The sequence below is a fragment of the Eublepharis macularius genome, chromosome 16 (assembly GCF_028583425.1).
Source record: "Eublepharis macularius isolate TG4126 chromosome 16, MPM_Emac_v1.0, whole genome shotgun sequence".
Classification (NCBI taxonomy): Eukaryota; Metazoa; Chordata; class Lepidosauria; order Squamata; family Eublepharidae; genus Eublepharis; species Eublepharis macularius.
This window is the reverse complement of record NC_072805.1, coordinates 12,615,095-12,636,677: the sequence shown is the minus strand read 5'-3', so window position 1 is coordinate 12,636,677 and position 21,583 is coordinate 12,615,095. Positions and strand designations below refer to the sequence as shown.

The window sequence follows — 21,583 nt, the reverse complement described above, 5'->3', positions numbered from 1 at the left end:
AGCAGGGTCGGCCTTGGTTAGTAATTGGATGGGAGAACTGCAGCAAAGACCAGGGTTGCAGAGGCAGGCAATGGCAAACCACCTCTCGTAGTCTCTTGTCATGAAATTCCCACTAGGGGTCACCGTAAGTCTGCTATGACTTGAAGGCACTCTCCACCACCATGCTGTACTCTTGAAAAATTATACTTTTATACTTTAAAAATTATACACTGAGCCTACTGATGTGAGGAAGGCGGAATATAAATTGAATTAAATAAATAATGAACAGTTCTTAAGCCTATTACCCACATCGACCCTGTTTGGTGCTCAATCCAAAAGTAGTTCATTTTTCTAAGGCTGCAATCATATTCATAAATACATATTTGTTAGTAAAGCACAATGAAATAGGGAGTCTCGGCCCATGATAGGCTTAGCATAAAGTCCCAGTTTCACACACTGGCATTTACAATTCAATATATGGAGTGGACAATACTAGATTATAAAGACAACGATCTAACTGTATAAGATAAACTTCATATTTCAGACAGGGGCCTTAGCTGCCGTTGTTAAAGGGGGGGGGCTGAGAAAACCCCTGGAAAAACTGCAACCAAGTGGAATAAAATCGCTTTAAGGCAGTTTCTTAAGAATTATTTCCAAATAAATGTCATGATGATGAACTGCAAATGCCAAACAGAGAAAAAAACATTTTCCAGCACCCAGCACCACACTTTTCGGTGCCTTTCCATCAGAAGTCTGTAAAATTTCCCTCACAAAGGCGCCTTCCTTTCTGCCCATCCTGAATTTTACCCACCATCGGGTCCTCCAGCTTTGAGGGGGCTGATGACTGGGAGATATCGCTGCCAACCTCCCGGTGGGGCCTAAATTTTCTTAGGAATTACAACCGATCTCCAGAAAGACCAGTTCGCCAGAACGAAACGGCTGCTTCAGAGGGGACTCAATGGCTGAGGTCCCTCTCCAAACCTCGCCTTACCCAATCCCCGTCCCAAATCTCCCGGAATTTCCCAACCCGGAGTTGGCAACATCCCTGCGAGTGTAACCAGGGCCATTACATTCTGCTCGGTCATCCGGCCGCGTCGCCTCTTCCTCTCTCGCTTCCTATTCAAGCGGCCTACCGACGTCGGCAAGGGCCGCCCCAAGCCACCGGCTCCGCCTCAGCAGAAGGCCAAGCGCGAGCGCTCACTGAGCGGCCTACCTCCGCCTCGTTTACCTCAGCTCTCAAAACCGGAAGTGAACGTGCCCACTCTGCGCAAGCGCCTCAATGACGTTTACGTTCTTTGAGGCGTGAGTCATACTACTTAGTAGATGGGTATCTCTCTTCTCTTCCCCCCGCCTTATCATGGTACGACCCAACTGGCACCGCCCTGCCTGAGTCTTCCTGTACGACATTAGACGGCCACAACCGCGCACTGCTGCCATTGGTTCCCTTTGACACGCCCGTTTCGGGAGCTGTGTCGTTCTCATTGGCCAAAGACGTAGCTCGAGGAGGACCATTAGCCAATCACCGTCTGCCGATACCTCGGCAACTCCGAAAAGACATCCTCCTCCCTTCCAGCGACGGGTTGGTCAAACCCGGCCCCGCGAACGCAGCCGCAAAGGCAGCCTGGCTGGCGCGAGGAAAAGGGCGGAGAGGAGGCGGAGCTGAAGAAGGAAGTGGGTTCGAGCGCGAGTCGGGGCCGGCGTCTGATTGGCCAGTTCTTTCACTGGCGCAGGCAGGGCCCTTGAGCGAGGGCCCCGCCAGCGGGCTCCTCCCCTTTCGCCTTGCGTGCGCCGCGGGGGTAGACGGGAAGAGAAAGGCCGCGACGTGAGCGCGCGACCCTTGGCCGCCATTTTGTTTTGGAACCAACCGAGGAGGTAACTAGAGAAGCACGAGAGGTTCCGGAAGGCGCCCGAGTCGGACCGAGACCCCCTCGCCCCTGGCCCGCCTGAGGTGAGGAGCGGCGGAGACCGGACGCTTCGCTCCGGGCGGGTGCTCGAGAGGCAGGACGGAGGCGGCGGCTTCCCTCCCTCTTCCTCCTTCCAGGGCTTGTTTCTCTGCCGCGCTGAGGCCAGCGAGCCTGGCGTGTGCGCTCCTGCCCCGGCATGTCTTGGCCGCGTCCCTCCGCCTCGGCCGGCCAGCCCCTCCGTTTCCTGGCGGCGGGCGGGGCGATCGTGGCCTACGAGGGGCTTTCCGCGGACCAACCAGCCCGATCCGCGCGAATTCCTAGAGCGAGCGCGGGCTGGCCGAGCAACGCCTTCGCCCGTGGCCAGGAGAGCCGCGTCGGGGGCGGCCGATCCCTCCCGCCTCGAGTCGTTGAGAGTCGCTCTGGTGCCTCTGCGGTGAAGGGTGGCTCCCTGGCGCCGAGAGGTTTCCGTTGTGTAAATCGACTCTCGTGTACGTGGGTGTTGTGGGAGCGAAGCCCTTTACCAGCTGCGAGGATCGCTGCCTAAATTCAGGCTCGAGCGCACCTCTTACCACGGTCCATGATCTCTCGAGCGCTTTTGTGTGAATGGACTCTGGAAGAGAGTTGCCTGTTTAGTGAAGAATCAGCCTCATAGCATATGATCTCCAAGATTTTATGCTATAAAGTATCTTCCCCATCTCTTGGAGCATGTGCCCTGTTTAACAGGGAACTGTGAATCAGGAAGTCTTGGGTTCAGATTTCACGAAGGGGCCTTAAGCAACTCGCAATTCCTTATTCTTCCCGTCTACAGATCAGTGTTACAGTATTTATGATTTTGTGATTTGTGGGGGGGAGGAGATAGGAGGGACAGAATTGCTCACAGCATTGTGAAAGTAGACTCTTATATTCATATTCATGTTATGGTATTGTAAATGCTGTTTTACTTTTGCAGTGAAATCCTAAGAAGAGTTATTCCAGGCTAAGCCCATTGGGCTTTGATCAGTCAATGGGCTTAGACTGGAGTAACTCTGTTTAGGATTTCACTGTTCGTTCCTTAGCAGTAGAAAAGAGCAAGAGTCCAGGAGCAGGGTAGGGGATGAGCTTTCGTGAGCCACAGCTCACTTCTACAGATCCCTTTAGTTCCTTAGTGGTTCTTGACAATGAACAAGGTTCTTCCTCTGCTACAGCAAATTTAGCTGGATTTGACTTCTCCCCCCATTCCATCTGGATCTCATCAACATAGAAAATCACTTATGCAGAATTTCCTTTGCCAGTGTGTGGTTGCCCTTTCAACCAGTTTGGAAAAGTTGTTCAGAACTCTTCAGTTGGACTGTGATTACATTATGAATAATTTGATATCTTATGAAAAGGTGTTATCTTATGTTTCTTGGATTATAGACTATAAACAGATAGCACTTTTCTAGTCTTTATTCTTTGAGGGGTAGCCAACTACTTGCTTTCTTTCTTCTATTATGTAAACTCAGTTATTCTTAGTCTTTGCAGTTTGTCTCTTTATTGGTTCGTAAGAAGACATGCAGTCCGATCGCACCTGCTAAGCATTCTGTAGTGAGGGACTTTGCCAAAAGTTATCTGAAGATCCAAGTGTACTGTCCACTTGATCACTCATACATACTTGTTGGATAGACTCAGATAATAACAACAACGACATTCGATTTATATACCACCCTTCAGGACAACTTAATGCCCACTCAGAGTGGTTTACAAAGTATGTCATTATTATCCCCACAACAAAACACCCTGTGAGGTGGGTGAGGCTGAGAGAGCTCCAGAGAGCTGTGACTAGCCCAAGGTCACCCAGCTGGCTTCAAGTGGAGAGTGGGGAATCAAACCCGGCTCTCCAGATTAGAGTCCAGTGCTCTTAACCACTACACCAAACTTTTAAAGATACCTTTTAAAGTTGGGAGTTGTGCTGTTTTTTCCCTCAGTTAAGATTGTTCTTGTATTGGGAAGTGCAGTCAAGTCGCAGGTGACTTATGGCTACCTAATAAAAAGCAAAAAGTTAGTTACTTTCTAATCTTCTGATAAGGAGGTGGATTATAGCAGTATAGTAATATTTTACTTTTGCATTCATTGTTTTTCAGATTAGTTCAGAATCTCCCATATCTGTCTCAAATAAGTATAGAACTCAGTCACAGTTGTGATTTTTTCGTCTGATTGTAGACAGGAATTGACCTTTGCTGTTAACTTTTGATACTGTTTCTGTACTTCATCTTGTTAGCGTGTGAGCGGGCAAACATAATAAGAGGGGATATAGTAGAGGCTAATTTAAATACAATCCTAGATGAATTTTTCAGCCACTTTTGTATTGGCTGCTCTTGTCTTGTGTTAAAAAAGAAAAAAATCACCTAGCTGACCGCTTGAGAGAGTATATTCCTTGTTCCTGTCCCCTGGCACTTCTTGGAATTCGTCCATTTTAGATTGCTTTTACTTTCATGTTTATTGGGTTAAGTTTGTTTAGATGTGTTTTAAAGGAACGGTTATTTGACATTTTAAAAAATCTTAAATAAACTACTAAAGTTTCATCTTGAAGATAAGCAAGCAAAAATTTTGCGCGGACATGATGACCAGTGGCTAATGTTATAGCCCTGGCATTCAATTGGCTGGCCCTGGATAATAAAAGGGTGTAAAAAGTTAATGTAATTAGTGACATTCTAGCTTATCACCTTATTGCATGTCCCATAAGCATTGTTTAAAAAGATCCTGTTGAAATTGTGCTGACTACAATATGGGTGGACTTTGACTGCTGTTTTGGAAATCCTCGTTCATGATACATGCATTTACATATACAAGATGTGTGTGTGTGTGTGTATACAGTGACAAAATCAGGTACATGAGGTGGCTGCTTTGTTTGCTGGCCTCCTGTGTGGCATAAAAGCTGTACTTAAAGCAACCTGTGGCCAGGATTGTCTCTAAACTTGCAATTGTTAACATCAGATAAACATGGATAGACTTCCCTGTAACATCATGCATCTGCTTAAAAATGTGGATGGGTAGAAAGGAGCAACCAGCACAGACCTTCTAACACAGCGAAGGTACTAAGAATGCATGTGCCTGTGAGCCAAGGGGCTCCGTACCTCAGTGTTCCACTGACCCATGTGTGGTCTTGTGCTGATCATATTGGTTAGCTTGGTCATGAGCAGTATGGAGGGGAACATTTTACTTCTATGAATGCCACTTTCCTCCAGAAATTCTAAATGTAATTGCCATATAAGTAATGGCTGTCTTTATAAAGAAATGTTGGCTAGTAAATATTGCTTTGACCTCCAAGTGTGGATATCTAATGTCTGCAGAAAATCAATTTGATCTCAGCATGGTACAGATGAATTCTAGAGATCATCTGTTAGAAGTCAAGTGTTTAAAAGGCAATTTGCAAGCCTTTCATAAGTCAGCCCTTTCCATTATGAATTTGCAGAAAAGTAACTTGGAAGATACTGTTCCAATTTGTAATTACAAACTGATGAGTAGAATTGTAAGAACTCAGGGTGAAATGAGTGCTGATCTCCCTTGTAAACAGGAAGCAGTTTGTTTGAAATTCTTGCTTCAGCTTTGGGATCTAGATTCTTTCCTACCTGCTGTTAACAGATTCCAACCCCAGTATTAACTATTCCTGAAGAGGAGAATGCCATAAAGAAGGCTTTAAAAATCACCTTTAATTGTAGGGTGGTTTAGCATGCTACGTGTGATTTAATTAGTGTAATATTTTAAATGGGACTCTACTAATGAAACTGTAATTAAAATCTTCTGCTCAGTCTACAGGTAATACACAATGTTGGGCTAGGCTTACTATAGGATAAGCAGCTGGCAGCTGTGGCCAGAAGCTGCTGCCTTTCCTGGACAGAAAAGATCTGGCCACTGTGATGCATGCCCTGAGTGCATCTAGATTAGATTGCTGCAGTGTACTCTACATGGCACTGTCCTTCCAAAATGTTCAGAAACTTCAGTTGGTGCCGAGAGATTCACCCAAGATGTTGACTGGAGTGGGTCATAAAGACTATATCACTCCAGTCTTGGCCCATCTACCCTGGCTCTCAGTTTGTTTTCAGGCACAGTTCAAGGTGTTGGTGCTGACCTTCAAAGCTGATATTGTCTGGGAGCAATATAAATGAAGGGCCACCTACTCCCTTATGTCTACTATCTTTGGATGCCCTGTTTTTTTTGGGGGGGGCATCTTCTGAGCCTAGACAGGTGACAGCTGAAGAAAGAGCCTTCCTGGCTGTGGCACCAAAACCCTCTGTCTCCCCAGGGAGATATGTCTGGCCCCTTATGTTGCTATCTGTGCCAGTGGCTGAAGATTTTTGCTTTGTTTGGCATTCCTGCCTTCCTACTCAATGTTTTCATTGTTGTTTTTATGTTTTGTATATATTTTAGCCCTGGGTTTAATTGTGTTAAGGATGTTTCTAAGATGATTTGATTATGTATGTTTTAGTTTGTTAGCTGCCTTCATGGTTCTTATGAGGGCAGAAATGCGGGCTATAAATTTGGTTAAATAATTGTATAGATTCTGATTAAAACCAACTTTTGTTCAGGTTAGACTGTGCTAAGCATATTTGTTAGAATACTCCAGTATGTTTGCAGGCTCTTCATGGTAGTGTTCTAATTCTAATGCTTGTTTTCTGAGGATTTGGCAAGATGTAATTGGCACCTTCTCTTCAGAATGTAGGACAAGCTAGTTCTGATGATCTCTTGTTCAAATGTAAAATTGTATAAATTTGCAAATAATTTCATGCACCTTGTTTGTATTGGAAGAAGCAAATGGTTTTGGCTAAGGATTTGATTGTAGTTTATGTAGAAGGCAACTTTTGCCCTGCTCTGCGTTTAGCCCTGATGCATTTTAGGATGTCTGAGCTTGTAAAGCTTAGATTGGTTCTATACCAATTTGACTGCTCTGGCTTCTCCAGCGGATTTTGAATTGTAGTTTGAGGGTATTGCGAATTCTGTTAATGTCTGATGGCTTGGGTGTAGATGTGGCAAGCGTAATTGCTGCATAGTTTGAATGCTGTTAGTCCTACTTCGATATGTCCAGATATTTCAGATATGTTGTGGCCAGAGTGCAGGCTAATATGATGGTGGTTGTGCGCTTGTGGGCAGCAAAGGCAAGCCTTTGAAAATCGTGCAGCAGAATGCCTGCTTCTGAGCAAGCCACTGTGACCAGTCTGAGCATGAACAAGGAATGAGCGCTGCTATTTCCTTAAGTGAACAGTCATGTACTGATCTCCATGCCTGCTTGTAGTGTTAAAGCCGTCCTATTTTCAGTCTTAATAAAAATGTACTATGGATCGTGGAGAACCTAGTATCTTTGCACTTTTGTATAGCTGCTAGTGGCTGAAGTCAGATCATAACATCAGCTTGTTCTAGAGTTATAGATGTAGCTATACACCAAGCTGTTGTAGCAAGCCGCAGGTTCAGATGTTAATTATTACTTTTTCAGCCGGTTGATTAGTAGGCTCATACAGGAAGTATGCGGATTAGATCATCATCCACTGGTTATGGCATGCATTGTATTGTTGAGACATAATATGGTTGCATGTCCCGAAAGGATAGGGTACTCCAGTTCATGGTGGCTTGTCACTTACATGCTGCTGGTAAATATGTACGCAGGGTTTTTTTTCAGGGAAAAGAAGTGGTGGAACTCAGTGGGTTGCCCTCAGAGAAAATGGTCACATGGCTGGTGGCCCTGCCCCCTGATCTCCAGACAGAGGGGAGTTTAGATTGACCTCCGCGCCACTCAGCAGTGTGGAGGTCAATCTAAACTCCCCTCTGTCTGGAGATCAGGGGGCGGGGCCACCAGCCATGTGACCATTTTCAAGAGGTTCTGGAACTCCGTTCCCCCGCGTTCCCCCTGAAAAAAAGCCCTTCGTACATGTAACTTTATTGCTGCTGTGACATCGGATTTGAAATGGTTTGCATTTTCCAGGTGGGAAGTGATGCCGCCAGCCACCCAGCGTTTACATAAGAATTTGCTCCATGTGTTAATGGTATCCTAACATTAGCTCTTACCAGCAAATTTGAAAATATGTCTAATAATTTTGGCGTAAGGGGAAGATGATAGTGTGCAGCTGATCTGGAAATGAATCAACACCAAGGCAGATTGGTTGGTCCAAACAGAAGAATGTTGACAGTCTTCAAACTTCTGTTTTGGTTCCTTAAACATGCATGAATTGGTGTGTCATGGTCAGTATTGTCTACTCCAGGGCTTGACAAATCCTAGGTCACCACGGCATCTAGAAATTGCATTCTGAAGCTTAATATTTTCAGTGATTATTTTATTGTAGCACTGCTTGGCAATCTTCAGAAGTACAAAGCATATATTTATCATTTCACATCAGAATGTTTTGTTGTATGACAGAAGTGCATGTACTTGTTGTTGCTGTCATTGCTTCTTTATATGCTAACTACACCATTCTGTAGTGGTGGGTGAATTCATTTCTTAGCCCCTTGCTTTCTGTACTGGCTCCAGTGTTCAATTAAATGTAGCTTTTTAAGACAATAATGAAATTATGAGACATAAGATTAGAGTTAGAGGTTAGCTTTTTATAACAGTGATGATAACCGGGGTTACCCGTATATTTATTTTTATACTTTATTAAAAGTTTAAATAAAATCACAAGAAATGGAAAATTATTGTTGTTGTTACTGTTATTATTTATTGGATTTGTAATCCAATGCATATAAAAACAATACTATAGATTGTATTGCAACAATTAAAATTTATAACATTATATAGAATATATAACAGACAATATTAAAACGGATAGCAGCAACAACATAATTGTAGTTCCACATTAGATTGTGAGTTGGCAGTGGTTAGAAAATATGGTCATGAAAATACAAAGACCCGAAGGCTGGAAAATGAGTCTGGCTCCAATAGCCAAATTTATTTTATTAAATCTATATTCCGCTCTCCCCGCATGTAGGCTCAGAGCAGATCACAGCACGTAATATATACAATAAAACATGGTAGCAAATTAAAATTTCAGTCAGTACAATCTATTTAAGGTAGTCGCACCCATATTGCACATCCATCAGACATTAAAACAAGTCGTGGGGCAGGGCAGCCAGTTACCAGATGAAAGTCTGGGTGGACAACACCTCCCCCTCGTGGCAGGAGGCCAGTTTGGTGGCCCATCCACCTCAGCTACCATATGCCTGATGGAACATCTCTGTCTTGCAGGCTTGGCGGAAAGATAATAAATCCGACAGGGCCCGGGTTTCCACAGACAGACAGTTCCACCAGGTTGGTGCCAGGGCCGAAAAAGTCCTGGCCCTGGTTGAGGCAAAGTGAACCTCCCTAGGGCCAGTGACCACCAGTAGATGTTTGTCTGCTGGACGGAGCAGCCTCCAGGGAACCTGGCTTACTCTGATGGGCAGTGGCTCTGATGGGTATTGGGTACAGACCTTTTACATCACCTGCTAGGTGACAGAGCCAACTGAAGATTTCAGGGATTGAACTTGTGACCTATGTGCAAAGAGTATGCTCTACCACTGAGCCATGGTGCTTCCTTCCAGGGCAGAAAGATGCTGCATTGTATAGGCTTAAATAAAACTGCCTTACAGCTCAGTCAGAACATAGATCCATGCAGCTCAGTATTGTATTCTGTTTCTAACTGCTAGGGCCTCATCAGAGTTTTTGACAGAGAAAAATCTTCCCTCACATCTGCTACCTGAATGGTCGATTGGTGTTTATCTAGGCAATTTAAATTTTAAAATCCCATTATTCTTTAGATGCTTCCTAAATAAATATGTATTGTAATTGGTAATAATTATAGATGTCCAGAAAAGGTGTAATAGATCTCAGATCAGTGAAGGCCTTCATTGATTTGAAATCTATTATACCTGACCTCCAGTCTTCCAGAACAGGTTGTCCAAACATTTTAACTTTTGTGTCGACTTCACGTTCCACTCTTCTGACATTTATTTCTAGCTGCCTTTTCCTTATCCAGATACATTCTATCCTACACAATCTTTGTTCATTTTTCTGGAGAGAGAGACAAGAGATTGACTTTGTGTACACAAATTTGCAGAGGGACAACATAGGGGGTAGAAGTCTGTTACTTGTTTCTCACCTCTATTATTTACATTTTCAGTTAAAACATGTTATCTCTGGATACACAAACCTACAGTTTGAGAACTGCAAAACTAAGCATCTCTGATGGCATATTCTAAACTGAACTTGAAGTTCCATTGGGTAGATAGAAAGATTAACCTAAGTACCCTATAAAAAGGCCTTGGGAACCCCATAATATTAGATCCCTAATCACAAACTGTTGGAACTCATATGATCTCATAGTACAGAATTAGAAATTGTAGTCCCTGTTCTATGACGAGGCACCTTTGAGCTGTAATGTGTCTTGATTAAAAGTATCTTTTAGAGAGGTTTTTTCTCAAAATATCAAAAAATCCAATTTAAATTAAAATGATTTTTATTTTTAAACATTGGTCGTAAGAAACTGAATACAATAGATGCAAACTTAGAAGGTACACACTAAGTTGCTTTAATATTATGTGATACTTATGGCCGTTTTAGAAAATGGAATGTACTGCTTTGCTTATTTTTATTTAACAGTGCTTATAACCTTATAGCCTGCAGCCATGGTGCACTTTTGCAGGTATTTTCTACCCAGAACCTGCATCGAAAGGGGCTGCTGCTTTCAAGTGTTCCTTTTTCGTTCTTCTTCTCATTCTCCTTTGTCATATAACTGCCCCGTTGCTTTCCCCCCCTCTTTCCCATACGTAAATAATCTCAACCAGATACAAGGGATAGCAGTACTAAGTGAGCAGGTTGGTGTTCTACATGAGATGAGATGTGAATGTCCACCTCCTTTGTATTTGTGTACTGAGCCTGTTGCAGAGGTCAGGTACTTCCTAGGCATAAAATGGGATTAATGGTGTCCCAAATGAGCCAATGGATTGTTCTTTATGCCCTGGCCCCCAGTATCGTGGCATAATGTAAGTGCATGAGGTATTGTGCTGCATGCTGACTACTAGAATGGGTTTCCACACAGTTTACAAAGAACAGCAGTGATTCATACCTTCATTAAGAACATTATAAATTTAGTTTAAGTGATATTTATATTAAATTTAGATTTCATTTTAAACTAGATTATGTCTAAAGTGGAACTTCGGGGTTTTCTGCATGGTTTTTTTTTTCTTGTTGGTTCTGGCCCCATATTGCTTCGATTTATCCCTCGATTTCTGCACTCCCTCCCCTTTAGTTTTCACTTCAGGTTACCTCCCCTTTCCCTGGTTCTTTTGAGACCACTTTTGCCCTTATCTTTTCCTGGAAGCTGTTTTTGAGTACGTTTTCCTCATATGTAATGTTTCTTTCAGTTCTTTTTTTGTCCTTCCTATTCCCGTCCACTTCCAACCCACTTTTTGATAATTGGATGTCATCATCAAACCACTCCTTCCTTACCTTCTTTCCCCCCTCCTGGTTTTGTTTTCTTTCTTTAAAAAATCTTCATTTTCATCGTGTTATATTGACCTACCATTGTAACAATACATGTAGCAGATTCTCTGAATTCCTAGCTTACATTTTTAAAAAGTAGACCTCTAGCCCATTCCATTGCGGTGATATCTTTTTTTCCTTATATCTTTGGGATAGAGACTTTTTTAATGAAAGCTGGGAATTTAGAGAATCTGGCACATATATTGTTACAACAGTAGGTTGGCATAACTCTATGAAAATGATGATTTTAAAAAATTGCAAAAGCCTTGGGGGTCCCAAGAGAAGGGGGGCACTTCTGCTGCTCAGGGCTCCATCCAAACAGAAGTTGTTTTGCCCTGCTAGTGTCAGCCCAGGCAAGGCTCTCTAGTTTGGACAGAGGACTTAGGTATGGGTGGCTGACCCATACCTCTTTTTTGGGTTTCCTCATGTGAAGACTTGCCCATGTGTTCAGCCCTTATCAATATAACGTTATAAACATACATTAACCGTCTCCCTTTTTGTAGAGTTCAGAATGTCAGTTGCCCACACGGAATCTTGTCTGTGAACAACATATAAAAATGTAATGTGAAACTGTGTTGTGTTATCTTGCAGGTGCCATGTTTCAGAACAGAGTGAGAATACTGGGAAAGAAGAGCTGAAGACATAGCATAAATTGAGACATAAGCTAACTGGAAAAAATTAACCTGTCTCTGAGGTGACTAAAGGGGAATAATGGTGATTTTGCGCCGGGCTCGGCCGCCTGCTTCCGCCCCAACCAGCAATGAATCTTGACTCGCTCTCGCTGGCCTTGTCTCAAATCAGCTACCTGGTGGACAATTTAACCAAGAAAAACTACCGAGCCAGCCAGCAGGAAATACAGCATGTAAGTAGAGTATGCAACAGTGGAAGGGGGATCCACCGCTCATTTTATATCAGTTGTGTTTTTGTTCTTACCTGTTTAGCTTGGTCTCATTTATTTATTTATTATATTTTTAATCCGCTCTCCCCACAAGCGGGCTCAGGGCGAGGTACAACATTGATTAAATTACAACATTAAAAACAATAAACACAGCATAAAAACAGCAATCAATAAAACCATTCCAAGATGGGCAGTCCTGCACTCCTGCCCGTCAGCATACAAAAAGGGGAGGTAGTAGTGGACAGATAGATTACTGTACCCCTTTTCAGGGCAGCCGGCAGTGGACCCTGCATAACCCCTCATAGAGGGAGACCGGTGGAAGGCTCAGCACTAAAATTAGCCTCCACCATATGCCTGGCAGAACATCTCTGTCTTACAGGCCCGCCTAAATGATACAAGATCCTGGCGGGCCCAAGTGTCCTCATACAGCAAGTTCCACCAGGTTGGGGCCAGGACTGAAAAGGCCCTGGTAGAGGCCAGCCAAGCCTCCCTAGGGCTAGGGACCACCAGTAGATGTTTTCTGGTTGAATGAAGCACTCTAGAATTACAATTTTAAATCTTGCTGTAATGTGGGAGTTAATGGTTTTTGTCAAGTTAATTTATTCTGTAAGGCAGCTTCTTGTCTAATCTGCCTCATAGTATTGTCTTCCTGATGAATGTGTTAAAAGAGTTCAGACTTGTGCGCTTCTAGATTATCATTGACTTGTCAGAAGATTGCCGGCTTTGGTTGAAAGGCATGGAATTCTGCAGCCTTGCTGAAACTAATCAGATCTGGGTCTGGCATGTCCCTTTGTGGGGGACCCCATCAACATCCTTGAATTCCATGATGGAACTATGTAATAAAATCAGTAATTTGGGCTGAGTAGCATTGTACTTCTGCTCTTGTTTCCATGTATATCAGGAGCCTGATTATTCAAGAACATTTAATAAGGGGAACTTGATAAGTCTGAGTCTTCTATGAAGAGTTTGGTTTTGTGTATTTTATATAGCTACAAAAGCAATTTATGTACAAGTTCTGTCTCTTGCCTTTCCACTTAAAAAATTTAAGACAGTTAACAGTAAACTTCAATTATAGCACCTCATTAAAAACAAAGTTACAACATTTTTAGCCCCAGTGTCCAGTCAGTAAGAGTAACCACCATATGCAGAAGGATAGCGGTGTGCGTGCGTCAGAATCCAACCTCAAACGAGTGCTTGAGTAAATAGAGAAGCAAGTAAATGCAGCTGCAAAAAAGGCCTTTTCCCAGCTTAGACGTGCCTGGAAGATGGGCCCCTTGATAGCTGTTCTGGCCACTTGGATTCATGCCACAGTAACATAAAGACTAGACTCCTATAATGCACTCTACATAGGTCTCCCCCCTCAAGGTCAAACCGGAGGCTCCAGCCCATGCAAGGCACCGCAGCTCGTTTACTTTCAGGAGCTAGATAGAGAATGCATAGCACTCCAATTCTGCAGTCATTCCATTGGCTACCCTCAGTTTCCAGGCTCAATTCAAGGACATGGCTATTACAGTCAAAGCCCTTCATGGCCTAGGCCCCTCATATCTGTGCAACTGCCTCTCTCCCTATGTTCTGCCAAAGTAGCTTCTCATCTGCAGATACTACCCTGCAGTTGAGCTAAATTAACAACTGCCTGTACACATACTTTCTCCATTGTAGACCTCACCTTGTGGAATGGCCTGCCTGAGGAGGTCAGGAAAGCTCACACTTCTCTGGCTTTCTGCAAACTATGCAAGATTGAATTATTCAGAGGGGCTTTCTTTTCAGATTATAGGGCTGTGTCCTAAGTAATAGCTCAGAGAGGTACCATGGTAAGGGACAGGGATTGTAGACCAGGCTGTTGGGTTCTGTCTGCTGATGTAGATACATTCCTAGTGGGTAGTTGGACATTACTAAAGATGTCATGTTAATTACTTATGCTTTTAATTCATAATTCCATCTAAGTGTTTGGCTTTATGCTAGTTTTTTTCAAAATTGCAGCTAACATACCCTATTGTATCTGTTTTCATTAAATGTCCTAACTGTTGATCATATTGTATTGTTGCTCTGTAAATGTCTTAGCTATTGATTATATTGTATTTGATTGCAGTATGTAATCTGCCTTGAGTCTCAGTGAGAAAAGCGGCCTATACATAAATAATAATAAAAATATTGAAACCTACAAACAGTCTTCAAAGGCGCCACTAAGTAGAGCATGGTACAGTAATCTAACCTGGTCGTGGTCAGAGCTTGGATAATTATAGACAGATCTTACTTACCCCAGAGAAGCCACTACTGGCACAGTAGCCATTATTGGGGCATGGGCAGTCTGTACCACAGAGATGATCCGTGCCTCTCTGTCTTTATGCATGGATCTAAAAGTGCCCCCAAGGTGCCAGCTTGCTCTGTTAGTTCACAAGGCCTGGTATTGTCAACCAACAGCCCCCTCAGTCTTGGGTGAATTAAGCTTCAGTTTTTACTCTATTTTTACTTCATTTATACCCTTCCTTTCTCCCCATTGGGGACTCTAGTGGCTTACATTGTTCTCTTCTCTTCTGTTTTTTATCCTCACAACAACCCTTTAAGGTAAATTAAGCTGTGAATTGTGTGACTGGGACAAGGTCACACAGCAAGCTTCAATGGCACAGTGGAAGTACAAATCTTGGTCTCCGAGATTCTAGTCTGATGCTGTAACTACTACAGAACCCTGGCTGTGTACAGTGTCCTCTTGCATTCCAAACCATTTTCAGGCACCCATTCAGAACATCCACTGTCCTACCTAATACAACTTACAAAACAGAAGTGGAGTTGGATATTAGTTGGGTTTTGATAACAGCTCACTCCAAATCGCCAGATGAGTTCTTGGAACAGTAAGCTAACCTTTGGAGTACAGTTTCTGCCCAGTGTGGCTAAAATTTGGAAGCAGTACCAAAAAATCAGGAGTTTGCATTTAATATCTCTCTCGGAAGTCTCAGATATGTGAAGCTCTATGTGGAACGGCTAACATGGTGCACTCAAGTGCAAATCTATTCTCGGGGAGTGGGTAGCAATTGACCAAAGCAAAATGAAATTAGTGCCATATGCTGGAGCTTACCACTGCAGTACCCCATTTGACAGTGGTCATACTGTGAAGCTGTTTTGGATAGCTGTGTACTGTGCTTCCCTACTTGTGGCAGTTCAGAAGCTTCATTACTCATCAGTTGTCAGGTGCTTTTTCAAATACATTCCTGGATTATCTTAGAAGTGCTTATGGAAGACCCTCAAGTGATTATTCTTCTTAGGCATGAGTTGGACTACAGGAAGGGGTCACAGGACCTGGACATAGTACTGGCAGAGAATCTATTCTATGTCTTACGTCTAGTCTGTGTCTAGTGTTATGACTAGCGCAAGGTTTAAAGCTTGATTTTCTTGTAGCAGATACAAACACAAAATGATGTTCAGACTGTAATAAAAAGAAGCTTATCGCAATTGTATTTGAGAACTGTGTTCATTGTATATTGAACTTTGTTTTAAAAAGCTTATGTTTGATCACCAAGCAGCGGTATAGAAAACTAGTCAAAATTAGAGTGGTATAATGATGATGTCAGTGTTGAAAAAAATAAAATATCAGTGTTCTTAAATGGAGTAATCTCAGCATATTAATTGACTCATAAAATTCATAATTTTCGTTGCTATTGTGTCTCATGTCATGAAATCTCTCCCAAAACTACAAATAACTTCTGCAAATCTGCCTTGCTAATGAAGATTGAGTGGGTGGTTACTGCCTCGTACTTCAATGCAGGGTTGATTTGATTTTAAATCATAGTTTAAGTATCAAAGAAAAAGCTGATCATTAATTACATCAAAAATTTCTATTCATTGTTTAGGTGTGCCATAAATAAAAATGGGTACTAAATTGCTGCATAATCTTAAAATACACTTAATTAAAGTGGAAACAGCCTCATAGGATAGAATTAAAGCATTTAAGTTAATATTCTTACTGCTTCAGAAAATGATATGCTTTTATTTGTTTTGGGGTAATTTAATACTCATGCACTGTAATTAGGGTAGCCCTGGCTAGCCTGATCTTGTCAGTTTGGAACTAAGCCGGGTCACCCCTGGTTAGTACTTGGGTGGAAAACTACTAAGGAAGTCCAGTGTGTCTGCACAGAGGCAGGCAGTGGTAAACCACCACTGACCATCTCTTGCTTGAAAATCCTACAGGGTCCCCACCATAAGTTGGCAGTGACTTGATAGCGTTAGAAAAAATACTCAGGCACTGTCAAGAATCAACAGCATGAAAGATTTGTAGACATATACTTGTTAGAATCCACACCAGAAGATGTTTCTAGTGTTCCTCTTACTTCAGTTCTGCCCCCTTTTCTTTATCATATACTTTCATTTATTTGGATATTTATACTTCACTTTTCTCCCTGAAGGTGCTTACAGCATTGTTCTCCTGCCACTTTATCTTCACAACAACAGCCTGTAAGGTAGGTTAGGCTGAGCAAGAGTGACTGTCCCAGGGTCACCAAGCAAACTTCCATAGTGGAGTTTTGATTTGAACCTAGACCTTCCAGGTTCTAGCGTGGTAGTCTGACTACTATACCATGAAGATAGGTTCAGGTGGGTAGCCGTGTTGGCCTGCTGTAGAATAGCAAAATTCAAGTTCAGTAGCATCTTACTGACCAGCCAGATTTTCAGGGTATGAACTTTTGAGAGTCAAAGCTCCCTTTGTTAGATACCTGACAAAGCCATCTTTGTCCAGTACTTGATGAAGGGAACTTTGGCTCTTGAAAGCTTATATGCTGAAAAGCTGGTTGGTCTTTTAAGGTGATACTGGACTTGAATCTTGCTTTTCTACTACAGCATGCTCCATCTTCCCCTGCCTCACCTGCAGAATGTCAACATGAAGTGAGAGTTGCATGGCTGATGCTGTTTGATTATACCTGTTGACGGCACTTTCTAGTCTGATGGCACACATTATTGGGAGATAAGTGGAAATTAGTCCTGGGTTCCTAAATGTATCATGTATTGCTTTCCCCAGTGGAGCGGAGATCAAGTACAACCAATTGTTGTGGTTTTCACATTAGTGTATAATCCCAGAACTCTCCTGAGGTTGGTTGGGTTTTCTGGACAGCACCAATAGAGGACAGTGTGCTTGATTATGAAGTACCTAAAACAACCTAATCAGTTTGTCGAAGGTGCTCATTAAAATGCTACATCTCAGTCGTGGTGGCCAGCCAGCCTCAGGCTGCCTTGGTTTTCCCAGCACTGCTGGCAGCTGAGCTTCATGTTCTAGTCCAGGACACCTTGATTTGTCTGCCACAGGAGGCACTTCTGGATAGAGCCCAACTGTGCTCCCCAGAGTCATTGCCAGAATGACGATCATCTGTCAGGGACAACAGGTATGAGCCAGTATGAACTGTTTGTTCTTTCCAGAGCTGGGCTGGAATCCTTGCACACTGTGTCCCGGGATAGGGGTTATTTGGTTCAAGCACCTTATTGGCTATTTGTTTGACTCCACCCTTCCTCATTGCGATTGGTCACTGTTCCTTTAGCCTCTGTATGTATTTGCCCTTCTTGTTTGTTTCGTGTAATAAAGCATTTACTACATATAGCTCAAACTCCACAAGCTGTTTTCAACTTGCCTATTTTTAGTTTGCATCCTGATTCTGCAGGCCTTTTGCTGGGTCTTGCTTATATTATTCTTGCTGCTGTTTTTCTGCCCACACTTGTTCAGTCTCCTTTGGAAACTGAATTCAGCTTGCCATTCCTAAATCACAAAAGCCCTGGTGTAGCTCGCTGCTATTTTGCCTGTTGACTCCACTTTCCAGTCTGATGGCACACACTGTTGGGAGATAGTGGAAAATGCTATCAGGCTGGTGTTTCCCAGTCTGAACTCGGAACTGTCTACATTTCTGTTTATTTGGTACTTTAGTCCCACCCTTCCTTCGAAGAGCTCACAGCAGTATGAATCATTCTGCCCTCCTCCATTTTATTCTTGGATCAGCTCTGTGCGATAGGAGAGCGTGACTGGCCCAAAGTTGACCAGCAAGTTTCATGGTAGAGTAGGGATTTGAACCTGGTGTCCTGGGTCCTAGTCCAGCATCATAACCACTATACTATATTAGCTATCACTGGTTAATATGTGGCTAGGATCAAGATGTGTTGGTTCAGGCCTGCAGTGAACTTCATGCTGTAGACTCCAACCTGATGCCTGCCCTCACTACCTTCTCTCAACATCTGGTGTCTTCCTTGGTGCCCCCACAGCCCATGTACTTTCCTCACTGGGAGAGCATTGGGGATGATATTGGAAGAGCATTGGGGATGATATGAAGCTGGCTTGAGTTACATTATTGAGCTTGGTCACTGAGGATCTTGTGCAGAAAGGGTGCTTGTTGCCAGGATAAAGCATTCCACAACATGGTAAAGGCTGGTGTTGAATATCTGAACGAAGAAATAACAGTGCTTACAGTGGGCTAACTGCTGTTTGGTTTGGCTAAAAGAATCCAGTGGATCTTACTTAAAGATCTCAGAACAAATTCTTTTTTTTTTAAAATAATTTTTATTGGATGAGGCAATATACAATAATTGATCAATACATTAAACTTATCCAAATTAACCCTTCTACATAGATATATACCCCACCCCCTCCCATCCCCCTTTTCTTTTTTGACTTCCAACAGCACTCGAACCCCCCGTTTATTTATAGCTATTATTATTACACTATATTGCTATCATTTTTACCATGGTAAAGATCTTAATATGTTTTTCTTTCGTTAAAGTCTTTTTATATAAAATTTAAAATCCCTCCAAAGACCACAATTGTCCTTTTACATCACATTTCTTTTCCAAATATTTCTTCCAATCCTCCAAAAAAGTTTCTGGATCTTGCTCATTCAAATTTCTAGTTATTTTATCCATTTCGGCCATGTACAACAGCTTCCTTGTCCATTCTTCAACATGCTTTAGGCTGATCTTGCACTGGGCAGGGGGTTGGACTAGATGGTCTGTATGGCCCCTTCCAACTCTATGATTCTAAAAATAAAAAAAAATCGGTATTTCTTCTTTTTTCCAATATCGAGCATATAGAATTCTTGCTGCTACTAACATATAATATAAAAATGTCTTATCCTTTTTATTATCCTCCTCTAAGTGTGAAGATAATAATAACATTTCAGGATTTTTAGCAACATTATATTGTAATATCAAAGACATTTCAGCACATATTTTAGACCAGAAGTCTCTAGCTTTTTGGCAAGTCCACCACATATGAAACAAAGAACCTTCATGCTCCTTACATTTCCAACATTTGTTTGATAACTGTTAGCTATGGGTAGTTTTTTCGGTGTTGAATACCATCTATACAACATTTTATATCCATTCTCTTTAATACTAATACAAGTTGATATTTTTAGGGTATTTTTCCATAATTGTTCCCATGCTTCCATGGTTATTTCTTTATTACAATTTATAGCCCACTTTACCATTTGAACCTTTACTGTTTCATCTTCTGTAAACCACTTCAATAACGACTTACACGTTTTAGATACTGCTTTATTATTATCTCCCAATAATAACTCTTCCAAGTCTGAATTTTTAATTCTAAAGCCTATCTTCCTTTTATCTGAGTCGAATAAGTCTTTAATTTGCCTGTATTGTAACCAGCCATATTTGAATGGCAAATCCTCATTTCATCTAAGCTTCAACTCATCCTTTTCTAGTGTTGTTAATTCTTTGAGGGTAAGCCATTCCTTTCCCTGGTATTCCAAATTTGGGTTGATTACTTCAGCTGGTATAATCCAAAGTGGTTTCTTTTCTTTTACGAGTTTCTTGTATTTAAGCCAAGTTAGCAATAAATTTCTTCTTAGGTAGTGGTGCTAAAACATTGCATCCATTTTATATTTTTCATACCACATATATGCATGCCATCCAAATAATTTATTATATCCTTCCAACGTTAATAACTTATGATAGGTCAAGGAAACCCATTCTTTTATCCACACCAAACATATCGCTTCGTGATAAAGTCTTAGGTCAGGTAACTAAGTTCCTCCTCTTTCCTTTGCATCACATAAGACTTTCATTTTTACTCTTGGCTTCTTCTCTGCCCGAACAAACTCAGATATTTTCCTCTGCCATTTTTCAAACTGTTTTTTATCTTTCACAATTGGTATTGTTTGCATTAAAAACATCATTCTGGGCAATACATTCATTTTAATTGTAGCAATACGACCTAACCACGACAGATTTAGTTTATTCCATTTTATCATATCTCTTTCAATTTAAGTCCAGAGCTTTTCATAATTATTCTTAAATAAATCTATATTCTTAGCAGTGAGCTCTATCCCCAAATATTTGATTTTGTGTACCACTTCGCAGTTTGTTAATTCACTTAATTCTTGCTGCTGCTTCTTGGTCATATTTTTTGTTATTATTTTTGACTTCTTTTTGTTTATATAAACAAATCTCCAAACTCTTTTATTTTATCCAACAATCTTGGCAGGGTTTGTACAGGATCTTCCACTATAAACATCATATCTGCAAAAGCTCTCAATTTGTAGGAAGATCCTTTTATTTTTATTCCTTTTATACTGTCATCTTCTCTAATCCTTCTCAATAATACCTCTAAGACCATCACAAACAAAAGGGGCGATAGTGGACATCCTTGTCTGATTCCTTTCCTTATTTCGAAGTTTTCTGTCAGGTCATCATTAACACTAATTGTTGCTCTTTGTAGTTTATAAATTGTTTTCACAGCTTCTATAAATTCATTTCCTAAATCCATCTTTTCCATAGTTACAAACATAAAATTCCAGTTCAAATTGTCAAAGGCCTTCTCTGCATCCGCAAAGAAAAGGCCAACTTCCTTGTCTGGGCGTTTGTCATAATATTCAATGGCATTTATCACGATTCTCAGATTGTCTTTTAATTGTCTATTTGGTAGGAATCCAGCCTGATCTTCTTCTATGAACTCCATTAGCCATATTAGAAGAAGAAGATCTCAGAACAAATTCTTGATCATGTTTGGATGCTTTTAGGATCTTAGGAGACTGGCTTGAAGACTTTGTTTGGACAGCTGTCATTTGTATGTTGACTTTTAATCAAAGTGGCATATTTTTCAACAACTAGGCATGCCCAAACTGAACTATATTAGCTGCCCTGCAACTGTCAGGTGCACAACAGAGAGAAATTACAAAATGAAGAAACTGCTTTGGATTTCACAGCTAGTTGTCTAAAACTGAAAGTTGAGAATCCCCCTTTTCAGCATTGATCCCTTTGTATACTCCTGCCATAGGACTGAGTCAAGAAGAAAACTTCACAAAGTACCTGGAATTGTTTGTCTAGCTAATTCCATGTGTTTGGCCTTTATCCTTT

At 41.8% G+C, this 21,583-nt stretch overlaps 1 protein-coding gene across 6 annotated transcripts in view; it reads left to right on the top strand.

The window, feature by feature from the left end:
• The first annotated feature begins 1,790 nt into the window (after positions 1–1,790).
• CNOT1 (CCR4-NOT transcription complex subunit 1) overlaps positions 1,791–21,583 on the top strand; it is a 107,874-nt gene continuing 88,081 nt past the window's right edge. For 5 of the 6 annotated variants that reach the window (XM_055000189.1, XM_055000188.1, XM_055000186.1 and 2 more), the window contains exons 1-2: positions 1,818–1,927; positions 11,938–12,208. In XM_055000189.1, coding sequence (XP_054856164.1) covers positions 12,107–12,208 — 102 coding nt within the window. In that variant the 5' untranslated portion in view covers positions 1,818–1,927; positions 11,938–12,106. Of the gene's footprint in view, positions 1,928–11,937; positions 12,209–21,583 lie in introns of all 6 variants that reach the window. The other variant, XM_055000185.1, reaches the window with a different exon arrangement.